This window comes from Cherax quadricarinatus, chromosome 24, assembly GCF_038502225.1.
Source record: "Cherax quadricarinatus isolate ZL_2023a chromosome 24, ASM3850222v1, whole genome shotgun sequence".
NCBI classification, from domain to species: domain Eukaryota; kingdom Metazoa; phylum Arthropoda; class Malacostraca; order Decapoda; family Parastacidae; genus Cherax; species Cherax quadricarinatus.
The window spans coordinates 6,018,813-6,044,696 of NC_091315.1; the positions used below are offsets into that span (position 1 = coordinate 6,018,813).

A 25,884-nucleotide genomic window follows, 5' to 3' on the forward strand; every position below is an offset into this window, starting at 1 on the left:
TGTGTGTTTGATGTGCCTTCCAACAAGACGTCCCTCTCCAGCTCTCCCATGTGGGCCCTTGTTGGAAGATCGTCTCTGTCACTTTCTTGTTGTTGGTTCTGTGTAACTCTGTTCACATAGCATGGCCTAGACCTAGTGATTTTCGACATTGTACTGAGGTTGCGTGTTGCATTGACACTCTGAGAAACTCAGGTCCTGAGCTGTAGCTTCTGACCTAATTTGTACTGGTATCTGTGTACTGTCACAGTCGGGGATTTTCTAATGCTGAACTTAGATTCAGTAGTATGGGAGTTTTGTGACTTGTGGATTATCATTATTATAATAAAAATGAAGCACTAAGCCACAAGGGCTATACAGCGCTGCAGGGTAGGGAAGGAAGCAAGGGTAGTGGGCGGCAGAAGGGGGGGAGGGATGATCAGTAGGTTGCAGAAAACAGCGGGGCAGAAGATAGTGTGGGGGTAGAGGGTAGCAAGAGATTGAGGTAGAAAGGGCTGAAGGTATCAGAGTTTGTGAAGTAAGTCAGTTGTTGTCAAAAAGTCAATGAGAGAGTCCGGATGAAAGGTGGGTCCATCAGCGAGAAGGGAAGGTAAAGAGAGAGCAGCGGAGCGAAGGCGACGACGGAGGTAAATTCTTGGTGCTCATTGATAAAGTGGGCAGTCTAACAGAATGTGGCTGACTGATAATGGAACCTGACAATTCTCACAGAGAGGAGCAGGGCGCCTCTCCATGAGATATCCATGAGTAAGACGAGTATGACCAATGCGAAGATGGGAGGGAGTAGTCTCCCAACCTCGACACTGGTGACAAGAAGATGGCCAGTAACCTATACTCGGTTTAATAGATTGAAGTTTGTTACCGAGCATAGTAGACCAACGTTGTTGCCAATGGGTGTGAAGGTGGGTAGCTATTGCAGCAAAATAGTCCGTAAATGGAATACCTCTATATGAAATTGGTAGGTCATGTACTGCTGACCACGCAGCAGTGTCTGCCTGTTCATTGCCCTGTATGTCAACATGACCAGGGACCCAACAAAAAACAATATCTTTATGCTTGGTAAAGATGCGGCGTAGCCAAAGTTGGATACGGAGGACTAAGGGGTGATGTGTATCAAATTTCTGTATAGCCTGTAAAGCACTAAGGGAGTCTGAGACAACCACAAATGATGACAAAGGCATAGATGCAATACGGATAAGTGCTGTAAGAATGGCATACAATTCAGCAGTAAAAATACTAGCCAAAGATATTAAATGCCCTCGTACAATGCTGTCCGGAAACAATGCTGCGAAATCTATGCCGTCAGAAGACTTAGAGCCATCTGTGTACACTGCAATGGCATGAGAATGACAGTGGAAGTGGTCAAGAAAAAGAGGGCGGGAAGCGACCGTAGACAGTTGGGCTTTCGAGCAAGGGAGAGAGAAAGAACAGACTCGAACAGCTGGAACTTCCCAGGGGGTAGGGAAAAGTGAGATGCTACATGAACATAGAAAGGTGGTAATTGAAGAGAAGACAAGAGCGAATGTAGGCGAAGAGAGAAGGGACGGAGTAAACAGGGGCGGTGAACAAATAAAGAATACTAATATCAGTGACCATTCTATAAATGGAAGGATTGCGGAGATCATGAGAGCGTACATAGCAGCGAAGGCAATGGGCATCACGGTGATTGGATAAGGATGGAACATTCTCTTCTGCATAGAGGCTCTCAACAGGGGAAGAACGAAAAGCACCAAGGCATAAACGTAATCCTTGGTGATGAATGGGGTTAAGGCTAGAGAGAGTAGCAGGAGAGGCCACTGAATAGATCTGGTCACCGTAATCAAGTCTCGATAAAATGAGGGTGGAATGTAGGCGAAGAGAGTTCGACCATTACCTCCCCATGAAAGATGAGCAAGGGTTTTAAGAAGGTTCAGCCGGCTGTGACAAGTTGCCTTCAGAAAGGTAATGTGAAGTTTCCAGGATAAACTACAGTCAAAGAGGAGGCCCAGAAACCTGACTGTATGACGTTCAGGGATACGGGAGCCATAGAGGTACAAAGGATGATCGGAGATGACAGAGCGTCTAGTGAAAGTAATTTGGTGAGTTTTGGTACTGGAAAATTTAAACCCATGTGTGGTGGCCCAATTGGAAACACGGTCGACCGCATGTTGGAGAGAAACTGTAATGAGGTGACAGTCAGCGCCTGCACAGGCAATAGCGAAGTCATCAACGTAGAGTGATCACCAAATATTTGATGGAAGACTAGAGGCCAAATCATTTATAGCAAGGAGAAAAAGTGTCCTCAGAACACATCCCTGGGGGACACCTTCAGCTTGGATAAAGTCTGGGGAGAGTACTTTATTAACCCGAACACGGAAATGTCTGTCAGTTAAAAAGTTCTTAAGGAAGGATGGAAGATTGCCTCGGAGGCCTAAGGAGTGGGCTTGGGCCAAAATATTATGCCTCCAAGTTGTGTCATATGCCTTCTCAAGGTCAAAAAAAATGTGGCAATAACTGAGTGGTTATTCACAAAGGCATTATGAACATACGTATCCAAGTGCAGTAAGGGGTCTATGGTAGAACGTCCCTTATGAAAGCCATATTGACGAGTGGAGAGACTGTTGTGTGTCTCTAAATACCACACTAAACGTCTATTTACCAGGTGTTCCATCACTTTGCAAACTGCACTGGTAAGAGCAATGGGACGATAGTCTGAGGTTTCATGTCCCGTAGTGCCCGGTTTGCGGAAAGGGAGAACAATGGCAGATTTCCACGGCTGTGGAAGAACTCCTTGTGACCAAATAAGATTGAAAAGGCATAATAGGACTGCAAGGGCTGACTGATGTAAATGTTGTAGCATACGAATATGAATGTTTTCGGACCCAGCTGCCAATGATCGGCAAACTGAGAGTGTTGCCTCCAGTTCTTGAAGTGTAAAAGGCACATTATACTGTTCTTCTCTGAGAGAAGAAAAGTCCAAGGGTGCTAACTCTCTGGCAGACTTTGAGGAAAGAAACGAGGGGCATAGATGGAGCCCCTGAGAAATACAGACCAGATTATTGCCAATTTCATTGGCAGCATCTAGTGGGTTTGCTATATCAACACCGGCAACCCGCAGAACAGGAGCCGGGTCAGGAGAATATTTACCACTCAGTTTTCGTACTTTTTTCCAGACTGCACTCATAGAGGAAGCAGAGGTGATGGTGAAGACATAATCTCACCAGCAAGTGTGTTTAGCATCACGGATGACACGGCGAGCGATCGCACACTTCTGCTTAAAATCAAGAAGTCTCTCTGTGGTTCTATTGTACCAGTACCTGCCCCACGCAGCGCGTTTCAAACATACTGCACGAGCACAAGCAGGAGACCACCAAGGCACGCATTTCTGAGAATGCCTGCCCGAAGTTTGGGGTATAGAATGAGAAGCTGCGGTTAAAACGGTGGACGAGAAGAGGTGTAAAAGCTCATCAATGGTGGACAAAGAAGGAACCTCACTAAAAACAGTTAGTTGTGAGTAAAGGTTCCAATTTGCCTGATCAAATTGCCAGTGTGGGATACGAATAGGTGGTGAATATGAAGGGGAAGTAAGAATGATTTGGGAAATGATCGCTGTCATGTAAATCCGGGAGAACAGATCAGGTGAAGTCTAATGCGGTGGAGGAAGAGCAGACTGAGAGATCGATGCAAGAGAGAGTGTGAGTCCGAGGATCAAAATGGGTGTGAGTACCTGTATTTAAAACATGGAGGGGGTGGGTAGCAAGAAAGCCTCTAACTGAATGCCACGGGAATCACAGTGAGACCCTCCCAGAGGAAATGATGGGCATTAAAATCGCCAAGTAACAGAAGCGGTGGCGGCAATGACAAAACAAGAAAGGCAATATCTGGAATAGATAATGCCCGAGAAGGAGAGAGAGATGTAAAGAATAGAGTGTATACCACCTATGCAAGTGGATACGGGCTGCTGTGTAATGCAGGGAAGTATGAACAAATAGCTGATGATACGGAATATCAGTGCGTAGAAGAAGGGCACTTTCATTAAAGGTCCCATTAGGAAAAGGATCTGAAGAATACAATAAATTATAGCCTGAGATGGGATAGATAGCAGCAGAGTGTAATTTTGGTTCTTGTAAGCAAACACCAACAGAGGAAAACTGGGAGAGTAACATCTGAAGCTCACCCCAATTACCCCTGAGGCCGCTTATATTCCACTGTAAATAGGCCATGATTGGCAACGATAAAGACACCTGAAATCTGCAGGTAAGGGTTCCTATGGACTAGAGTGGTTAGAAAAGTCCACATGCAGAGGCAGCGGAAAACATTCAAGCAGCGAAGGAATGGTGCCCTGCAAAGAAAGGAGTTGCGCAGATGGAGGAGAGGAGAGAGAAGGAACAGAGGGTGGATCAGTGTCCATTGATGGTTTGGTCTCTGCAATATATTCAGAGATTGCTTCAAGTGTTTTGGAATTCAGAGACGTCGTATGGGAGACAATATTGGAGATGGTAAGGGGAGGATGAGTAGAGATTGGAACTGTAATGGACTGTACCAAGGTAGGGGTGGCGAAAGGGTGGAGGGAACTGGAGAAGAAGTGTGGAAGGGGACAGAAGAGGCAGAAACCTGGGAGGTGGCAGAAGAGGAAGAAACTTGGGAAGGAACAGGGGAGGAAGGTACAGTACGAGGAGGAGGGTGAACCTCTACACTTGTAACAGAGCCAGTGATAGGGAAAGAACCAGGTACAGAGACAGGGAAGGTAAAATGAGAAGGTGGAAGAAGGGGAGGAGGGGTTAAAGGACCTTTTTTTGACTTCTGTGAAGTAGAGGGATGATTGGGAGGAGATGTAGTACGAGATCTTGTCGATACCGAGGCTTGTGAGAGACAACACAAAGAAGCAAGAACAGACTGAGGCATTGAAGTAGGGATGTCTGAGCCCAGGACAGCAAAAGAATTAGATACAGGAGTGACTATGGGAGAGGTAACCACAGAGGAGGCTGCAGAAGATGGGACCCCAGAAGTGGGGGGACGTTTTGAAACAAGGGAATAAGAAACATGAGGTAGTCTCCCTTGGAGGCGGAGATGAGAAACTGCCATGGCATAAGGGAGACGTTCTGCTTCTTTGAGGTAATGGATTTCCCGCTCATTTAAGTAGACTTGGCAACGGCAAGAGTACGAAGGGTGAGCCTCATGACAATTAAGGCATGAGGGAGGTCGATTGCAAGATGTATTAGCACCATAGACTGGGCATTCGGCTATAGATCTGCAATATTTCGCTGGATGACCAAATCGCCAGCAATTTCTACACTGTTGCGGTGTAGGGATCACCTTTCGAACTTGTAACTGATGTCCTGCTACATAAACTGACGATGGGAGTTCACGGCTATCAAAAGTTAAATGAGCTACATTGCTAGGGTATCGTCACCGCGCATGGGCAGGAAGAAAATAAGTGTCTACCTTGAGGATTGGGAGATCTTGGAGTTCCAGCTGTTCAAGAATGTCATTTCCACATGTCTGGAAATTTTGTTGAACTATGGTATGGGGCAGAATGACGGTACCACTACAAGAACTGAGGGAATGATGTTTTTCAATAGTGACAGGAACAGTATCTATATGGGAAAGAAGAGAAAGATCATGAGCTTGGGTAGCATTCTGTACAGTGATGATGCATGTGCTGCTCTTAAGAGCATGAAAAGAAATATCTTTACCAACATGGCGTAGGAGTGCCTTGCCAATACCATGGTTGGAAAGATAGGCAATAGAGGAAGTCGGTCGTAAAGTGAAGAATTTAGTCCATTGTGCATTCTGAAACTGAGCGTGGAAAGGGAGTGCAGGACGTGTCGATCTTTTCTGAGAAGAACGAGAAGGTGGAGAAGTATCATCAGCAGGTAATTGTCGTTGGCGTTTAGAAGTGGGACCAGAGTTGGTCCGACGTGGAACGGGCCAGCGATTCGAAAATTGCTGCACCGTAGAGGGAGAAGCCGGAAGCATAGTCAAAGGAGAGCGGAGGTCAGATAGATCGAAGGAGTCAGTTGAGACCTCAGCACCTGAAGCGGGTGAGGAAACAGCACTGGCAAGAGGTACAGAGACATTATGAGTGTCCGAAGAGTGGTCCAAAGACAAGACGGGGTCAGAACGGGGTGCAGTATCAAGAAGGTGCCTGGGGGTAGCAGGTTCATGGATTAGGGCTTCCATCGTTAGGTTACGTCTTTCTTTTTGCTTTAAAAAAAAAGAAAGAAAAGAAAATAAAAATAAAAAAAGAATAAAAAAAGGGGGGACTGGGGAGGGATAGTTCCTGGGAGGAATGAGAGGGCCAGAAATCTCCCTCTGCGCCCAAGAGGACCTCAGCACCGCAAGTAGTGCAGATGCAGCATGGAACCTGTGCCATGCCCTACCCATCATGCCAGTAAACCAGCAATCTGGGATAGCAACCTCACATCTGCCGAGCTACCTCCGTGGACAAAAGAGAGGGTGGCCGGATATCCGCCACAAAGCATACCTCCTTTGGCCACCACCCCCGGAATCTGAAAGGCAGCCTCCAGAGATACACCTGTCGCTCAAAAGATACCCAAAGCCACTCCCCGGGAGACCGGGGAGGGATTGGGACATCCCCAGACGATCCAGATTCCATGGCAAACTACACCACCGCCAAGAACCTCAACGGAATGGGATGGACCCGAGTACTCTTTCCCCTTCCTGGAACTAGCGTGCCTGTGAGGGGAAAAAAAGGCCAAAAAGAGGAAGGGTAATAGGGAGGGGTGGGGAGGAGGAGGAGGAAAAGAAAAAGGGAGGATGGGATAAGGGAGGGGGGATTGGGGGGTAATTAGGTTCGGTCTGAGGAAGGAGACTAACAGGTCTAATTCCTCAGACCAAGAGCCTCTTCACCACTCCAAAGAGCCCCCCTTGAAGAGGAACTTTTGTGGAGGATCTGCAGATGGTCCCTACTTAGTGTCGTTATATTATCTCCTTGTTCTTTATTCTGTGTCGCTGTTGCTTGTTATATTGCTGTTCGGCTTATCAGTCATTTTATTGTTCAAGTAAGCTGATCTGATTGCCAGGTTGGTCATGAAGTTAGTTTATGTGAAGACTTTGTCAGTCACTGCCTAAGTCTAGTCGAGTCTTGAGACATAGCGAACTATTTAGAGCACTTACACACATACACACAAACTTGTATATATTTGTATTGTTATTAAATGTTAACAGTGTACCAGACAGTACTTAAAAGCCATATAGATGTGATATGTGCCTTCAGCACAATACTACTGTACGTGAGAGTAGTGTAGGAACTTGTATCCTATATTATATTCATTTGATTAATTTACTTTGATATTATACGCCTAGACATTATTGTTATTAATAAACTTATTAAATTTTAATTTCTTTAGTTAGTAGCCTACCAGTTGTAATCCTGAAGCACTATTGAATCTTACTAAATTCTAATCGATAATTGGACCAGGATACTGACTACTTGTTACAAAAACTCAGTAACAGGCTGGATGCTAGAGGGGCAGTCCTTTCTAGTATTCACTGGAGATCTTTATGCTTATTAGATATCACGTTTTTTGTAACATACTACACTTACGGTTTTTGGGCTCAATGGTCCATAGGTCATACTTTAGCTCCCAGCTGTGCAGTAAATGAACCAAAACCATGCCTATCAGACTTACCTGGGTATATGTATCGGACACTTAAGCATCACCCCAATATTTGCTGTCTAGATTGAAGAATCTGTGTTCTACAGTGCACTGTTGTCTATAGAGTTCTTGACACATGGCACACTACACTGTCCTCTAATTTTTGCCCTTTTTAACAGTAACGTCCCTACAGGAAGCTAAGTACACTTCTCTGTAATCTTTCTACCACGACTGTTCAGATTGTCATTGAGGCACAGCAACACATGATTGTCTTTGTCCACTCTTATGGCGTGAATCACAAGTTGCTTGCTGCACCAGTACATAAAGCAATCTGCCCACTCCTGCCCCTCTTCAGCTCAGCTGCCCTGGGCATCTCTAGCCACACAAAGCATCTGCTGAAATCAGCATATTCCCTTCCATCTCAAACTGCAACAGGAAGCTATACAAGATGCTTGATTTCTTGTTGCCTAGGCATAGACGAAAGTGTATGTTAGCATCAGCTTGTAAATGAAGTGAGTGCAAGGTTTTCCTTAATTTTCCTGCTATGGCAAGAGATCAATTGCCCCTCATTAACCCACACTGGTTGCAACACTGGACAGCTGCGAAATGAATTACTTGACTCGCCCAGGTAAGTACATGAGTTACAAGTTAACTTGATCATGAAGCCCCTGAGGGACTCAGCCCCTCTGGAGGGCTGAGTCCCTCAGGGGCTGACGGAGCTAATAGCCTCTTCTTCTGGAGAAAATTTCTCCACAACTTCCCCATGGAGGAAAATCTGAGCGTGAACTGTTGTCTGTCACTGCCTTAAGGAGATAATTATATTTATAATAGTGTTAACATTATGGTGAACAATGACCCACATGGACACTCACTGATGATGTTTGTTTGTTTGTGTAGGTGAGCGAGGTGTTGGAGGCGCTGGATCACTCATCCACTCTGGTATTTCTTGACCTGGCCTGGCCTGGATCAGCCAGACGTCGACTCCACATCCAGCTGATTGGTGACACCACGAAAATCAGACAGTTTGTGTTGTTGTGTACTGGACAACACTCAGGCTCCTCTTACCTCAACACTAAACTGCTGCAGGTGTGGGACAAGGGTCAGCCAGGGGAGTGTGTGAGGGGTGGAGACTACCAGTATAATAATGGTCGTGGAGGAGCAGCACTGTTGTCTCACCAGGATGATCACCAGTACCAGAAGTCAGGCAGTGCTGGTGCTGTGGGGTCACGGCGGTGGTGGGGAAGTCACCGGAGTGCCCAGTTCTTCATCAGCACCAGGGACCGCACAGATGGTCACCAGTGGTACGATGTCTTTGGTAAAGTGGTGATTGGTCTGGATGTGGTGAGAGCAGCAGTCAACCACAGTGACATCACGGAGGTGACTGTGGTGGACTGTGGTGTTGTGTTGACACTCTAGATCATTGTACCATCACTACTGTGTCACCATCACTGCTGTGGTGTTGTGTTGACACTAGCTCACTGCATCATCACTAATGTGGCACCATCACTACTGTGGTGTTGTGTTGACACTCAAGATCACTGTACCATCACTACTGTGTCACCATCACTACTGTGGTGCTGTGTTGACACTAGTTCACTGCATCATCACTACTGTGGTGTTGTGTTGACACTCTAGATCACTGCACCATCACTACTGTGGCACCATCACTATTGTGGTGTTGTGTTGACACTCTAGATCATTGTACCATCACTACTGTGTCACCATCACTACTGTGGTGTTGTGTTGACACTAGTTCACTGCATCATCACTACTGTGGTGTTGTGACACTCTAGTTCACTGTACCATCACTACTATGGCACCATCACTATTGTGGTGTTGTGTTGACACTCTAGATCATTGTACCATCACTACTGTGTCCCCATCACTACTGTGGTGTTGTGTTGACACTAGTTCACTGTACCATCACGACTGTGTCACCATCAAATCGTAATTTTAAAAGGCTTGTTGTACCTGGTCATGAAAGTAACCTGCAAGTGTCCCATAGCTCAGTGGAAGTAAATGGTATAAAATACCGACACACTGGAAATATAAACACATAGGCAGTATAATGTGATCCTTTATTGAAAACGTTTCACCCACACAGTGGGCTTTTTCAAGTCACAAACAGATCTACCTGGGGTGGAAGGTACGCGAGTATTTATAGTCAGGTTCAGAATGCTGAGGTCAGGTGGAGAATGCTGCATTTGATGATGTGCCGAGTGGGGTTATAGAGTCTAAAATCTTGGGTAGCTTGGAAGGGAGATTGGATAAGTTTGTGAGCAGACCTTCTGCAGTGTTCTTCCATTCCTATGCTCTTAAGTGGGATAGCGATGAAGAAGTTTCTTCGCAAGTGGTTCAGCTATGTTATAGAAGCCACTGTTTTGGTTGAAGTTGTCGGATATAGAAATAAGTGATGATTCCAGGATTCTTCGGTATTGAGTGTTGTCTTCTGTGGCGATAAGTCTTGAGTTTCTGTAGTTTATCAAGTGGTTGTGTGAATTACGGTGTTGTACACAGGCATTACTTGTATCGTCAGACCTACTTGTGTATTGGTGTTCTGAAATACGTGTTTGGAGGTCCCTTGATGTTTCGCCCATGTATAATTTGTTGCAGTCATTACAAGGGATTTTGTATACCCCTGCAGAGGGTGGAAGCTTGTCCTGTCTATCGCTGGTAATGTCCTTGATGGTCGTGGTTGTGGAGGTAGATACTTGGAATGAGGTATTGGAAAAGATGTTGGAAACGTGTTTGGCAATGGAGTTGGTGGGGAGGACTATGTATCTCTTCTCGGCAGTGTCTTCTCTGGGTGTGTTGAATGTGTTTAATGCTCATCGTCTGTAGTCTCTGATGAAGTGACGAGGATAGTGGAGTTTAGAAAATACTTGTTCAATTAAAGTGCATTCTTCCTCAAGAAATTCATTGCTGCAGATTCTGAGTGCACGCAGGAAGAAGCCTATAATTACACCACGTTTAGTTTTGGTGTCGTGGTGAGAGTAGAAGTGGAGAAGATCATTTTGGTTTGTGGGTTTTCGATAGACTTTAAAACGAAGTTCGTTGTCAGCTTTGCAGAGAAGAAGATCAAGGAAAGGAAGGGTGTTGTCGACTTCTTCAAGTGTGAACTGGATTGAAGGCTCGACCTGGTTGAGCTTGTCTTGGAGAGCTTGAATGTTGAAGCATCTAGGAGTTATGAGGAGAATGTCGTCAACATAATGGAGCCAGGTGACAGACGAAGGATTAATGGTGGAGAAACGTTCGGCTTCTAGATGTTCCATGAATAGGTTCGCTAGGACCTCATTGAGTGGCGAACCCATGGGTAGTCCAAAAGTCTGCTGAAAGAGGTGATTTTCGAAAGAGAAACACGTAAAGCCAACACATAGTTCAACAAGGTCGATGAAATCGCTGGCTGGAATAGGAAGATCAAGTGAATCGTCAATTTTCCTGTGCAAGAGATCGATGGCTTGTGTAGTAGGTACTTAGGTGAATAGGGAAGTCACGTCAAGGCTGGAAAGTTTCTTGTTCCTGATGTTGATGTTGCAAATGCGATTGAGAAGATCACCCGAGTGTTTGAGATGTGCTGGGCTGATAGTGCCCAAGAGTTTAGAGAGGTGTTTTGCGAGAATTCCTGAGAGCTGGAGTTTACCTGGAGTTTACCTGGAGAGAGTTCCGGGGGTCAACGCCCCCGCGGCCCGGTCTGTGACCAGGCCTCCTGGTGGATCAGAGCCTGATCAACCAGGCTGTTGCTGCTGGCTGCACGCAAACCAACGTACGAGCCACAGCCCGGCTGGTCAGGAACCGACTTTAGGTGCTTGTCCAGTGCCAGCTTGAAGACTGCCAGGGGTCTGTTGGTAATCCCCCTTATGTATGCTGGGAGGCAGTTGAACAGTCTCGGGCCCCTGACACTTATTGTATGGTCTCTTAACGTGCTAGTGACACCCCTGCTTTTCATTGGGGGGATGTTGCATCGTCTGCCAAGTCTTTTGCTTTCGTAGTGAGTGATTTTCGTGTGCAAGTTCGGTACTAGTCCCTCTAGGATTTTCCAGGTGTACATAACCATGTATCTCTCCCACCTGCGTTCCAGGGAATACAGGTTTACGAACCTCAAGCGATCCCAGTAATTGAGGGGTTTTATCTCCGTTATGCGTGCCGTGAAGGTTCTCTGTACATTTTCTAGGTCAGCAATTTCACCTGCCTTGAAAGGTGCTGTTAGTGTGCAGCAATATTCCAGCCTAGATAGAACAAGTGACCTGAAGAGTGTCATCATGGGCTTGGCCTCCCTCGTTTTGAAGGTTCTCATTATCCATCCGGTCATTTTTCTAGCAGATGCGATTGATACAATGTTATGGTCCTTGAAGGTGATATCCTCCGACATGATCACTCCCAGGTCTTTGACGTTGGTGTTTCGCTCTATTTTGTGGCCAGAATTTGTTTTGTACTCTGATGAAGATTTAATTTCCTCGTGTTTACCATATCTGAGTATCTGAGTGGGGAGCACTGCCTATTCCCGAGGATATGGGCAGTGCTCCCCACCAGCTCTCAGGAATTCTCGCAAAACACCTCTCTAAACTCTTGGGCACTATCAGCCCAGCACATCTCAAACATTCGGGTGATCTTCTCAATCGCATTCTCAACATCAGCATCAGGAACAAGAAACTTTCCAGCCTTGACGTGACTTCCCTATTCACCAAAGTACCTACTACACAAGCCATTCTCCTCATAACTCCTAGACGCTTCAACGTTGAAGCTCTCCAAGACAAGCTCAACCAGGTCGAGCCTTCAATCCAGTTCACACTTGAAGAAGTCGACAACCCCCTTCCTTTCCTTGATCTTCTTCTCTGCAAAGCTGACCACGAACTTCGTTTTAAAGTCTATCGAAAACCCACCAACCAAAACGATCTTCTCCACTTCTACTCTCACCACGACACCAAAACTAAACGTGGTGTAATTATAGGCTTCTTCCTGCGTGCACTCAGAATCTGCAGCAATGAGTTTCTTGAGGAAGAATGCACTATAATTGAACAAGTATTTTCTAAACTCCACTATCCTCGTTACTTCATCAGAGACTGCAACGACGGGCATTAAACATCTTCAACACACCCAGAGAAGACACTGCCGAGAAGAGATACATAGTCCTCCCCACCAACTCCATTGCCAAACACGTTTCCAACATCTTTTCCAATACCTCATTCCAAGTATCTACCTCCACAACCACGACCATCAAGGACATTACCAGCGATAGACAAGACAAGCTTCCACCCTCTGCAGGGGTATACATAATCCCTTGTAATGACTGCAACAAATTCTACATGGGCGAAACATCAAGGGACCTCCAAACACGTATTTCAGAACACCAATACGCAAGTAGGTCTGACGATACAAGGAATGCCTGTGTACAACACCGTAATTCACACAACCACTTGATAAACTACAGAAACTCAAGACTTATCGCCACAGAAGTCAACACTCAATACCGAAGAATCCTGGAATCATCACTTATTTTTATATCCGACAAATTCAACCAGAATAGTGGCTTCTATAACATAGCTGAACCACTTGCGAAGAAACTTCTTCATCGCTATCCCACATAAGAGCATAGGAATGGAAGAACACTGCAGAAGGTCTGCTCACAAGCTTATCCAATCTCCCTTCCAAGCTACCCAAGATTTTAAACTCTATAACCCCACTCGGTACATCATCAGATGCAGCATTCTCCACCTGACCTCAACATTCTGGACCTGACTATAAATTCTCGCGTACCTTCCACCCCAGGTAGATCTCTTTTTGACTTGAAAAAGCCCACTGTGTGGGCAAAACGTTGTCAATAAAGGATCACATTATACTGCATATGCGTTTATATTTCCGTCCCATAGCTCAGCTTACAGCGCACTCACTGAGGTCAGTGGTACGAACCCCTGTACGTGGAAAACATCAGATCATGTTTCCTTAAAAATATCTGCTGTCACTGTTCACCTAGCAGTAAGTAGGTACCTGGGTGTTAGCTGACTGGTGTGAGTCGCATCCTGTGGACAAAATTAGCAAGTTGCTTGGAATACTCTGCATAACCAGTGTCTTTCTATACAGTATGTCACTGATGTCAGCAAAGTCTATATAATTTGTATAATGTACTTGTAGAAAATATTATTAACTTGTAAAGTACTTTGTAGATACAAAGAATTTTGGAGGAGACACAAGGCCAGACACAATATCAACCACAACCAATATACTCGACCTTTTCAGGGGAAATATTCTAGCAGAATAATGGCCACAAGTGAGTTCCTAAACACAACTAATGAGTATGAAGATTTTAGAAAAATACTTGTATTGATATAAACTTGCATTCTTGAGAAATAACAGAGTAAAAGTGAGGAAAGATAGTCAAGTTATTGCTGTGTTATTATATATGTACCTTGTACCTCGGATCATTATAGTATGGCTATCACTTATGTATTGTGCAATTAGGGTTAACTTTAGGATTAGTAATAATTTAAGCTGCATTAGGACATGTTTATATTACATCAATATCACTATCTTAAGAATAAGAACATAAGAAAGGAGAACACTGCAGCAGGCCTGTTAGCCCATATTAGGCAAGTCCTTCACAATTCATCCCACTAACAGAATATTTGCCCAACTCAATTTTCAATTCTACCTAAGGAGCAAGCCTTGGCAATTCTATTAAGTCATGTGCAAGTCTCACTCAACTCCAACCCCTCTCACTCGTGTATTTATCCAACTTAAATTTGAAACTACCCAAGGTCTTAGCCTCAATAACCCAACTAGGTAGACTGTTCTACTCATCAACTAACCTATTTCCAAACCGATACTTTTCTATATCCTTTCTAAATCTAAACTTGTTTGAGTCCATTATTGCTGGTTCCTTCTTTGAGAGATATCCTCAAGACCTTATTAATATCCCCCCTATTAATACCCATCTTCCACTTATACACTTCGACCATGTCTCCCCTCATTCTTCGTCTAACAAGTGAATGTAATTTAAGGGACTTCAATCTCTCTTCATACGGAAGATTTCTAATGCAGTGAATTAATTTTGTCATTCGCCGCTGAATGTTTTTTAAAGAATTTAAATCCATTCTGTAAAATGGAGACCAGAACTGAGCTGCATAATCTAGGTGAGGCCTTACTAATGATCTATAAAGCTGTAATATAACCGCTGAACTTCTGTTGCTTACACTTCTTGATATAAATCCCAGCAATCTATTTGCCTTATTACGCATGCTTAGGCACTGCTGTCTTGGTTTAATGTTACTGCTTACCATAACCCCAAATCCTTTTTGCATTCTATACATTCTATACACTAATGATGTATAAAGCTGCAGTATAACCTCTGGACTTCTGCTGCTTACATTTCTTGATATAAATCCCAGCAATCTATTTGCCTTATTATGCATGCTTAGGCACTGCTGTCTTGGTTTAAGGTTACTGCTTACCATAACCCCAAATCCTTTTTGCATTCTATACACTAATGATGTATAAAGCCGCAGTATAACCTCTGGACTTCTGTTGCTTACACTTCTTGATACAAATCCCAATAATCTATTTGCCTTATTACGTACGCTTAGGCACTGCTGTCTTGGTTTAAGGTTGCTGCTCACCATAACCCCAAGTCCTTTACGCAATCTGTATGGCTAAGTTCTACATTATTTAACTTATAAGTGCTAGGGTTATGGACACTCCCGAGCTTCAGAACCTTGCATTTATCTACATTGAACTGCATCTGCCACTTTTCTGACCAAGAACAGAGCTTGTCTAAATCCTCCCGAAGTTCCCTAACATCTACGCTTGAATCAATTATCCTACCTATCTTTGTGTCATCGGTGAATTTGCTCATATCACTGGTAATACCCTCATCAAGGTCATTGATATATATTATAAACAACAACGGGTCAAAGACTGATCCCTGTGGTACGCCACTTGTTACAGATCCCCACTCGGATTTAACCCTATTTAAGCATACTCTCTACTTCCTATTAGTGAGCCATGACTCGATCCACGAGAGCATTTTTCCCCCAGTGCCATGAGCTGCCACTTTTTTTAACAGTCTCTGATGCGGTACTCTATCAAAAGCCTTACTTAAATCTAAATAAACAATATCGAATTCTTTATCATGATCAACGACCTCAAAAGCTTTACTGAAGAAGATTAATAAATTAGTTAGGCAGGAACGGCCCCTCGTGAATCCATGCTGAGTATCATTAATCAAGCTGTGCTTATCGAGATGGCTTCTTATATTATCAGCTATAATTGACTCTAGTAATTTGCCTACAATTGAGGTCAGGCTTATTGGGCGGTAATTTGACAGTAGCGACATGTCCCCTGCTTTAAAAATAGGAATTACATTAGCCATCTTCCACGTATCAGACACTACACCTGTTTGAAGAGAAATATTAAAAATATTAGTCAATGGTTCACAAAGTTCCATTTTACACTCTTTAAGAACCCTTGAAAAAAGTTCATCAGGGCTTGGGGATTTATTTTGCTTTAACCGGTCTATCTGTTTGATAACCAATTCGGTAGTGACTGTGATATTGCATAATTTATCATCATCAGGTCCACTATAAAAGTTAATTACTGAGATATTGTTAGTGTCTTCCTGAGTGAAAACCGAGAGAAAATAATTATTAAGAATAGAGCACATTTCATTCTCCTTGTCAGTGAGATGCCCAGAGATATTTATAAGGGGACCTATCTTATCTCTAACTTTTGTTCTATAAACCTGGAAAAAACTTTTTGGGTTAGTCTTCGAATCCCTAGCAACTTTAATTTCAAAGTCCCATTTATCTTTTCTTATCCCCTTTTTAACGTCCCTCTTAATGTCAATATACCTATTCATAAGATGACCCTCACCTCTTTTGTTGCGTCTCTAAATTTCTTTTTTCTGTAACAAAAGATATCTGAGCCTATTATTCATCCATTTGGGGTCATTTCTATTCGATCTAATTTCCTTATAAGGGATAAATGTCCTTTGGGCAGCATGTATTGTGTTAAGAAAGCTGTCATACTGATAGCTATCTTCCTTACCCCAGTCCACAGATGTAATCTGCTAAGCAAAAATCTGGGACCAGTACTGAATTATCCCTACTATCATACTTCCATTCAATGCTAAAGGTAATTGATTTGTGATCACTTGTGCCAAGTTCCTCTGTAATTTCTAAATTATTAACAAGGGTTTCCTTGTTTGCCAAAACCAAATCAAGCAGGTTATTTCCCCTTTCACGCTCTGTCACAAACTGCTTCAAAAAACAATCCTGAACTACTTCTAAGAAGTCGATTGATTCTAAATTCCCAGTCAAGCAATTCCAATCAATATGACTAAAGTTAAAGTCTCCTAGAATTACTACATTATCGTGCCTTGTGGCCTTAACAATTTCCTCCCATAGTAGTCTCCCTTGGTCCCTATCTAAGTTTGGGGGATGGTATATCACACCTAAAATAAATTTTTCAAGTCCCTCTGAAAATTCTATCCAGACTCTTTATGTGTTACTTCCAACTTAATACCCGTTTTTATGCAACAGTTCAAATGATCTCGGACATAGAGTGCCACTCCACCCCCCCTTCCCGATACTTATGTCCACTTGGAACAATTTAAAACCCTGTATGTGACATTCAGCAGGCATGTCCCGATTTTCACAATGAACCACATCTCAGTTAAGGCAAATACATCAATGTTACCTGCACTAGCAACTAGTCTCAACTCATCCATCTTATTCCTACCACTGCTGTTATTTGTGTAATATATATTTAAGGACCCTCCTTTCTCTTTACCCTTCCTGCTCCTTTTTGTTAATCCACTAAACCTATTACTGCCCTTGTCACCTAGTGCCACTGGCTTTCCAATATCCACCTCATTTTGCCTATTACTAGTTCTCCTAGTATTCATATTACTACACTGGGACTTCACTGTTTTCCCGCCAAAACTCATAACACTAACTATTCCTAGTTTAAAGACCTAACAGCTCGCTCCACTGTGTTGGATAGTGCTCCCACCCCAAACCTAGGTAAGTGAGCCCCATCCCTGGCATACATGTCATTTCTGCCATAGAAGAGGTCCCAGTTGTCAATGAATGTTACCGCATATTCCTTACAGTATTTGTCCAGCCAGCAATTGACACCAATTGCCCTGGACAACCATTCATTTCCAACTCCTCTCCTTGGCAAAATACCACATATGACAGGGTTCCCACCTTCCTCCTAATTATCTCTATTGCTGACCTGTACCTGCTAATCAGGTCCTCATTCCTACGTCTGTCAACATAGTTGCCTCCAGATAATAGGATTGCTCCCATTACCTCTCATAATGTCATTCAGATGGCTAATAATATCCTTCATCCCAGCCCCAGGAAAACACACTCTGCCTCCTACTCCTATCCTTCAAGCAGAACGCCCTATCCATGTACCTAATCTGGCTATCCCTAACAACAACAATGTTTTTACCTTCCTTGGCGACGTCCATCGTGATGTTCTCAGTAGTCGACTCACATTCGTTAGGTAGCACTACACCTTCACTTGTGGAATTCGTCAAGACGTTCTTGATGGTCTTCCTTGGGGTTTCTAGGGATGTCTCACTCACGTCTGCCAATGCTTCCTTGGTGCTCGTTGTGGCATTCCCAGTAGAACACCCACATTCGTCAGGTAGCACCGAAAATGGGTTGGAAGTTTCCACAGAAGTCTTCTGGTTTCTCGTTGTTTCTGCCTCTCCAACAGTCTTCTTGATCCTCAGCTTGGTTCCATGTTGCCCGGCCACTGACCAAGCTCCCCTCTTAAGGTCATCAAACTGTTGTGTGATGTCAGAAAAAACTTGCTACATTCACTCCTTGCCCTGCAAAGCCGAGTAAACAGGCAGTATCATGGTGTCAAAGTATATGCAGGTGATTTTTCCCTAAACATTTTTAATCTCTATGCCCCAGAGAACCATCTTCGACCTGATGCCTTACCAGATCGCATCAATAGTGAACCTACCCTCATTCTTGGAGACTTTAATGCCAGACATAAGAATATTGGTGGGCCTATAACAAACACCAATGGAACTAAACTAGTGACATTGCTAAATGAACATGATAATGTTCGAATTGTGGGCACTACTGAGCCTACTCACATATATAATGGCATAGTAGATCTGTGCCCTGGATTTAATACGTCATATACGATGCATGACTCTGTCATAGTTGATGATGATCTATCTGTTCACTTCCCTAGACTCACAACTGTCAGTCTTGATTACATCACCAGTAATCAAGGAGCTAAATACAAAAGGAGGAAACTTATTCTCAACCCAGAGCACAGAGACAACTTTATTAACCACTTGGATCAATGGTACAAGAATTACGAGCCCATTGGCACACAATTCAACGATGATTTAGTTGCTACTATTGAGACTGTCCTCACAGATCAAGCGGGCAGGAAAAGAAAACATAGACCTTCCAATATAACTGACAATAAAAACCAATGTAAATACTATAATGATCCAGAGCTACGCAATCTAGCACATGCAGCTAGGATTGGTAAAGTATACCTGAATGTAGAACCCCAGACCTGCTCAGAATGTTCCAAGCTGCACTAACAAATGCAAGGAATAGAAAGCAAGAACTTAGGCAACAGGAATTGGAACAATTTGTTAGTGGATTAAATAGGTCCACCCCTTTAAGTTGGCTTGGAAAGGTATAAATAAAATAACCAGGAAAAAGACTGGCAATGTTGCTCATCCCTTTCCTCTTGAAAAAGCAAATGACCTCATAAATGTCTGGTCCAAAACATCCAGGCATGAAAACCTTCCATCTCATATTAAAACAAATTTAGAGTGCTTCTGAAGAAATGTTGAAACTGATTAATTTTATTAACCAAAATATTGATGAGAGTGACTGTCTCTTCACCGAGTATGAATCAGATAATGCATTAACTTAAGGTAGATCAACTGCTCCTGGAGAGGATGGTATAACCTATGATATTCTCAGAACTCTAAGGCAAGGACCTGATAACCCTTTGTTGGCACTGTATAATCTCAGTTACATTGAGGGCGCTCTTCCTACTTCCTGGACCAACAGTCTCATTGTGCCTATCCTTAAGCCCCAACAGCCTGATACATTTAGACCGATCTCCTTAACTAGTTGTCTTTGTAAAACTTTTGAAAGAATGATATTTAACAGACAGTACTACAGAATCAGACACCAACTTTCCCCCTACCTCTATGGGTTCATGAAAGGTAAAAGTGTGCAGAACTGTATTTCCACCTTTCCCACTGCACACACCTCTACTAGCTTTACCACATTTCTTGATCTAAAATCTGCATTTGATATCGCAAACAGAACCGTAATACTACATGAACTAGCCAAAATGAATATTGGTGGTAGCTTACTCTGTGGGATAATAGGATACCTGTCAAACAGAGTATTCTCTGTCCTCTGACAAAGCTTTAGAATTGAGTCTAAAGAAATGTCCCTAGGTACACTGCAGGGAGGAGTTCTCAGTCCCATGTTATTTAATAATCTGATTAATGCTCTCCTAAATGCTCTACGTGCCTCACCTAAACATATAGCTATAAGCTATGCTGATGACATCATGATCCACACAACAGGGCATAAGAAGATGAGTACCATTCTTAATGAAGATCAAGCAATTTGTAATCGACTAGGCCTCATAATATCTTCCTCTAAAACAAAGATATTAACAAGTAAACGACATCCACCACCCATCTATTTGCAGGGTGAAAGCATTAGCTACGTTAAAATTTACAGATATCTTTGTGGAAAATTGCATTTATCTGAATGTAACTAATTATACACATAACAGTAAATGATAACAAAGATAATTATTACTTATCAATGTTACATAGACAAGTAGGAATTTGGGACACCTAGATCGCAAAAAATGTGCCCCTTCGATACCTACCACTGTCATAACCACAAGTTGCTCTGGACCTATTAATTAAATGAAATATACTTTCACCAGGAATACTGGTAAATATATAAATTTGTGGACTGTATATTAAAAAATGATTATATATAAATTCACATATACATAACAGAAGGAAAATATATCTTAATATAACTCACCAATTTGACTGGATATTAAGTTGTATCATACTCAGAAAAACCTCACTAACTAAATTTATGAAAATACTGGCCAGAATTATACATAAATCTAGAGAGCTTACCTGAGGTTCCTGGAGCTGTCTTGTCCAGTCGTCTGATATCTCAAGTTATGCAGGAATGCACATCCAACAATTTCGCCTCCTATTTGAGAGGTGTCACTCCAATTTTAACCTCTAGAGCACGAAAAATTCTTCCCATTATATTAACGTTGTATCCAATTCAAAACCAAGATGGTGAGTCCCTGTCTGCGCAGGCGCAGGTCCAGTTTCCCATTTTCCATAGGTGATGAAAGATTGAATATCAGATTGGAGGGAGAGAGTATGGAGGAGGTGAACGTATTCAGATATTTGGGAGTGGACGTGTCAGCGGATGGGTCTATGAAAGATGAGGTGAATCATAGAATTGATGAGGGAAAAAGAGTGAGTGGTGCACTTAGGAGTCTGTGGAGACAAAGAACTTTGTCCTTGGAGGCAAAGAGGGGAATGTATGAGAGTATAGTTTTACCAACGCTCTTATATGGGTGTGAAGCGTGGGTGATGAATGTTGCAGCGAGGAGAAGGCTGGAGGCAGTGGAGATGTCATGTCTGAGGGCAATGTGTGGTGTGAATATAATGCAGAGAATTCGTAGTTTGGAAGTTAGGAGGAGGTGCGGGATTACCAAAACTGTTGTCCAGAGGGCTGAGGAAGGGTTGTTGAGGTGGTTCGGACATGTAGAGAGAATGGAGCGAAACAGAATGACTTCAAGAGTGTATCGGTCTGTAGTGGAAGGAAGGCGGGGTAGGGGTCGGCCTAGGAAGGGTTGGAGGGAGGGGGTAAAGGAGGTTTTGTGTGCGAGGGGCTTGGACTTCCAGCAGGCATGCGTGAGCGTGTTTGATAGGAGTGAATGGAGACAAATGGTTTTTAATACTTGACGTGCTGTTGGAGTGTGAGCAAAGTAACATTTATGAAGGGATTCAGGGAAACCGGCAGGCCGGACTTGAGTCCTGGAGATGGGAAGTACAGTGCCTGCACTCTGAAGGAGGGGTGTTAATGTTGCAGTTTAAAAACTGTAGTGTAAAGCACCCTTCTGGCAAGACAGTGATGGAGTGAATGATGGTGAAAGTTTTTCTTTTTCGGGCCACCCTGCCTTGGTGGGAATCGGCCGGTGTGATAATAAAAAAAATAAAAAAAAATTCTTTTAAATACAGTATGGCCATCTATTTACATATAACTACTGTATTTCTGGAAAATATATACAGTATTTTCCACACTGCGGCTGGGCGGAGTTCGTTGCTAAAGAACTCAAATTGCTCATTTGGCAATGGTGGAGGACTTGGGTACATATAGGATCTGGCATCCACACAGCGACATATTACACAAGATTTAATCACCCTTTTTACACTTTGCCGTCCTTGTGGAATCCAGAAAGTTTAGCTAATACAATTTAAGGTATCTTGTACCCCACCATGCATTACATTTTTATGGGCATTTAGAACAATTAAATTTGTTAGATGATGAGTTTTGGGCAGTAAGATAGGGTGTTTAGCATAATCACCCAATTCAGCATTTTGTAACCTACCTGTGCACCTAATTACATTGCTCTCTAAATACAGCCCAAATTTCTCTATTATGGAACCTTTCACAATTTTTCTTTCCATCATCAATTTAACCTCATTTCCATAGATTTCCTCCTGTATCCTCTTTATCCAATATTCAAGAGGATGTGAAAACTTAAATGAAATATTCATCTTGTTTAGAAATTTAAACACCAACTTAATTACATTGATAAGTTTGGGTAAAGAAGAATACCTATTTATATCAATGGCTAAGGAAGGACAAACTATTGGAGCGGTGGTCACAGTAATTTCAACAGGAGCAATATACGCCTTTTGTACAGGCCAATTAGCTTTATTTACCAATCAGCTTGGTCCTTTAAACCATGATACAACATTTACAAATTTAGCATAAGGTAAACCTCGAGACAAGAAATCAGCTGGATTCTCCTCACCAGGTATATGATTAAATGTTAACACATGCTGAACCAAACTATTGTACTTCTCTTGCATCTGATTAATTTCATCGACTCTGTTTTGTACGTACACAATTTTACTGTTTCCATTACGAATCCATTGTAAGGATACCTCATTATCAGACCAAATTACAATGTCGCTAATATTTATCTCCTGCAATTTATTTCTTATATAATTAGCAAATTTGACACCTACATAAATTGCTGTTAATTCCAACTGAGGTAAAGTACGTGATTTAATTGGAGACACTTTAGCCTTAGACATAACAAGAGAAATAACACTATTACATTGAAGGTAAGCATCTGCTGCATATGCCAATTTTGAAGCATCACAAAAAAATGTGGAGTACATTTTTCCCATTTGGATTGGCCACCTGGCGTGGGAACTCCAACATTGGAATTTTCTCATAATCACCAGTTAATTCATCCCACCTATTAATGAATTCCTCAGGTAGAATTTCATCCTAAGCACATTTAAGTTTCCATGCTTCCTGAATTAATAATTTCCCTCTTATAGTAAGGGGTGACACTAAACCTAGTGGATCAAAACATTTGGAAACTTCAGCAAGCAAAACTCTCTTAGTTAATTTATTGGGCATACTGTAATTATTAGGTTTTAACATTAACAAATCTCTCTCAGTATCCCAATTTAAACTCAATACATTACTACATTTTGGCACTTCATCTCCAGGGTAATCTTTACTTATTTTGTCCTTTAATTTGGACGAATTACTATTCCATTCTCTCAGAGGCATATTTGCACTTTGCATTATTTTATTAGCCTCTCCATAAGTCATTAACAGTTCCTCTTCAGTTGACGTCACACACAGGAAATTGTCCACATAAAATTGTTTGCTCATTACTTTACTCAATGGACTTCCCGTGCATTTAAGGTGTGCATTTATCGTCGCTTGAAGTAGGAACGGACTGGATGTAGCACCAAATAATAGGCTCCTAAAGCGAAAGGTTTTCAGAGGGCTAAGTGGGTCAATAGGATTTTCAGGCCATAAGAAGTGAGTACAATCCTGGTCAGCCTCTTGTAAACCCATTCTTAGGAAAGCTTTACTTATGTCAGCCGTAAAGGCATAATTTTTCATCCTGAAATTTAATAAGATATCTTCTAATTTTTCCGTCAATGACGGACCTGTCATCAAACAGTCATTTAAACTAGGTACATTTTTGTTACTCCTGGCACACAATTCTCAGAGGAGTGGTCTTAGAATCCTTCTTCACTCCGTGATGTGGCAAATAATGACCATAAATTTTGGCTTGCTCAGGAGGTACCTCTTCTATAAATTTGTTAATTAACTGTTCAGCAATTATATCATTATAGGCAGTTAACAATTCTGGTGTCTTACTCAATTCACAGAGCTGAGCCTTTAACTGCCCTTTCTGTAATTAGTGGGCAATTCTGGATGGTTCAGTCTCCACAGAAGTTGTACCCAGTATTGTCCAGATTCAAATTTTACATCTTTCAGGTATTGCTCCTGAGTAAAAGAATCGTCTGGACTTTCTTCACTTACATTTATTCCAATGCTGTCTAATTCCCACAATTTATGCACTGGCTCAACACCATCCTCTATGGAAGAATTATACTGGGGTACGATTTCATGAGTAAGACACACAGTTATGGTATTTGTAGTTTCCTCTAGTCACGAATTATCATTACGAGTAAACCTACCATACATTACATGGCATCCTGCAATCTTCAAAAGGGTGACACCACATTTCTTTACCATACCCTTTACAAAGGAGGCATGTGAGGGAAAAGTTCAATAGATAGGAGTAGCGAGAGAGTATATAGTAACAATAGTTTCATTGCTGGCTACTTGTTAAGGTAGGGTAAGTCAAGCTCCCACTATTCCCACCTTTTTCCCCCACCCCAAAAATGATAGTTTGACTCCTCCTCCCCCCCCCACCCTGAAAGGTGACGTGTGGGGCTCTGGTCCAAACAGTAATCACTAGACTCACAGCTCCCAGCACTACTGTAAGTACATGCCTGCCTTGTATTCTAGTGGATTTATGGGTTGAAAGCTTCACTTTTGACCAATAATAAACTTAGTCTTTTCAGCCTTGCTCTATGTTGACTGTTGTAATAATCACCACATCTTTTAGGTATTGTACTTATCATGAAGAGTGATTATTTAAGCAGTGGGTAACCTGTCTATCTTTTCAGCTTGGATGACAGAGAGGGTCACCTGTCAATCAACGAGAAGAAATGGTGGAGATGGACTAACGTCTTGAGACTTCCCCGTTTTGGATTTAATTACCTGTGCACCTGTATGAAATTGCAGGACGTAACCCATCATCATTGCAGCGGTAAAGAACCTGCTTTCCTGTCATCGGGATATAATACTCAAAGCTATACTGTGAAGAACTAGCCAGACCTAGAAAATGTACAGAGAACTTTCACGGCGCGCATAATGGAGATAAAACATCTCAATTACTGGGAGCGCTTGAGGTTCCTAAACCTGTATTCCCTGGAATGCAGGAGGGAGAGATACATGATTATATACACCTGGAAAATCCTAGAGGGACTAGTACCGAACTTGCACACGAAAATCACTCACTACGAAAGCAAAAGACTTGGCAGACGATGCACCATCCCCCCAATGAAAAGCAGGGGTGTCACTAGCACGTTAAGAGACCATACAATAAGTGTCAGGGGCCCGAGACTGTTCAACTGCCTCCCAGCACACATAAGGGGGATTACCAACAGACCCCTGGCAGTCTTCAAGCTGGCACTGGACAAGCACCTAAAGTCAGTTCCTGATCAGCCGGGCTGTGGCTCGTACGTTGGTTTGCGTGCAGCCAGCAGCAACAGCCTGGTTGATCAGGCTCTGATCCACCAGGAGGCCTGGTCACAGACCGGGCCGCGGGGGCGTTGACCCCCGGAACTCTCTCCAGGTAAACTCCAGTGGGTCATAACCAACACCTGCGACCCCCCCCCATCATCAGCAACGGCTACGATTTCAACAACACAGTGTCACCAACACCAGACACCCCTATATATATTAGCGTTGAATTCAGTTATCATTTATATTTTTAATTTTTCATTTTATTTAATGTAGGATTAATATTTCATATTTAAGTGTTTTATATTCTATATTTTCTATATAATAAAGTGTTTATGTTTGTCTGTTATTATTTCTTTTTCTATTCATTAATTTTCCTGAGG

The 25,884-nt window shown here is 42.7% G+C and overlaps 2 protein-coding genes across 2 annotated transcripts in view; both read left to right on the forward strand.

Moving 5' to 3' along the window:
* The window catches only part of LOC138853155 (uncharacterized), a 64,558-nt gene extending 54,490 nt beyond the window's left edge, over positions 1-10,068 (forward strand). Inside the window, exon 2 of the mRNA XM_070088156.1 lies at positions 8,493-10,068. Within this exon, the coding sequence (XP_069944257.1) occupies positions 8,493-9,011 (519 nt within the window). The 3' untranslated portion in view covers positions 9,012-10,068. The remainder of the gene's footprint in view (positions 1-8,492) is intronic.
* Positions 1-25,884, forward strand: part of LOC138853156 (zinc finger protein 84-like) — a 218,064-nt gene that overhangs the window by 127,430 nt on the left and 64,750 nt on the right. The gene's annotated exons all lie outside the window — the stretch shown is intronic.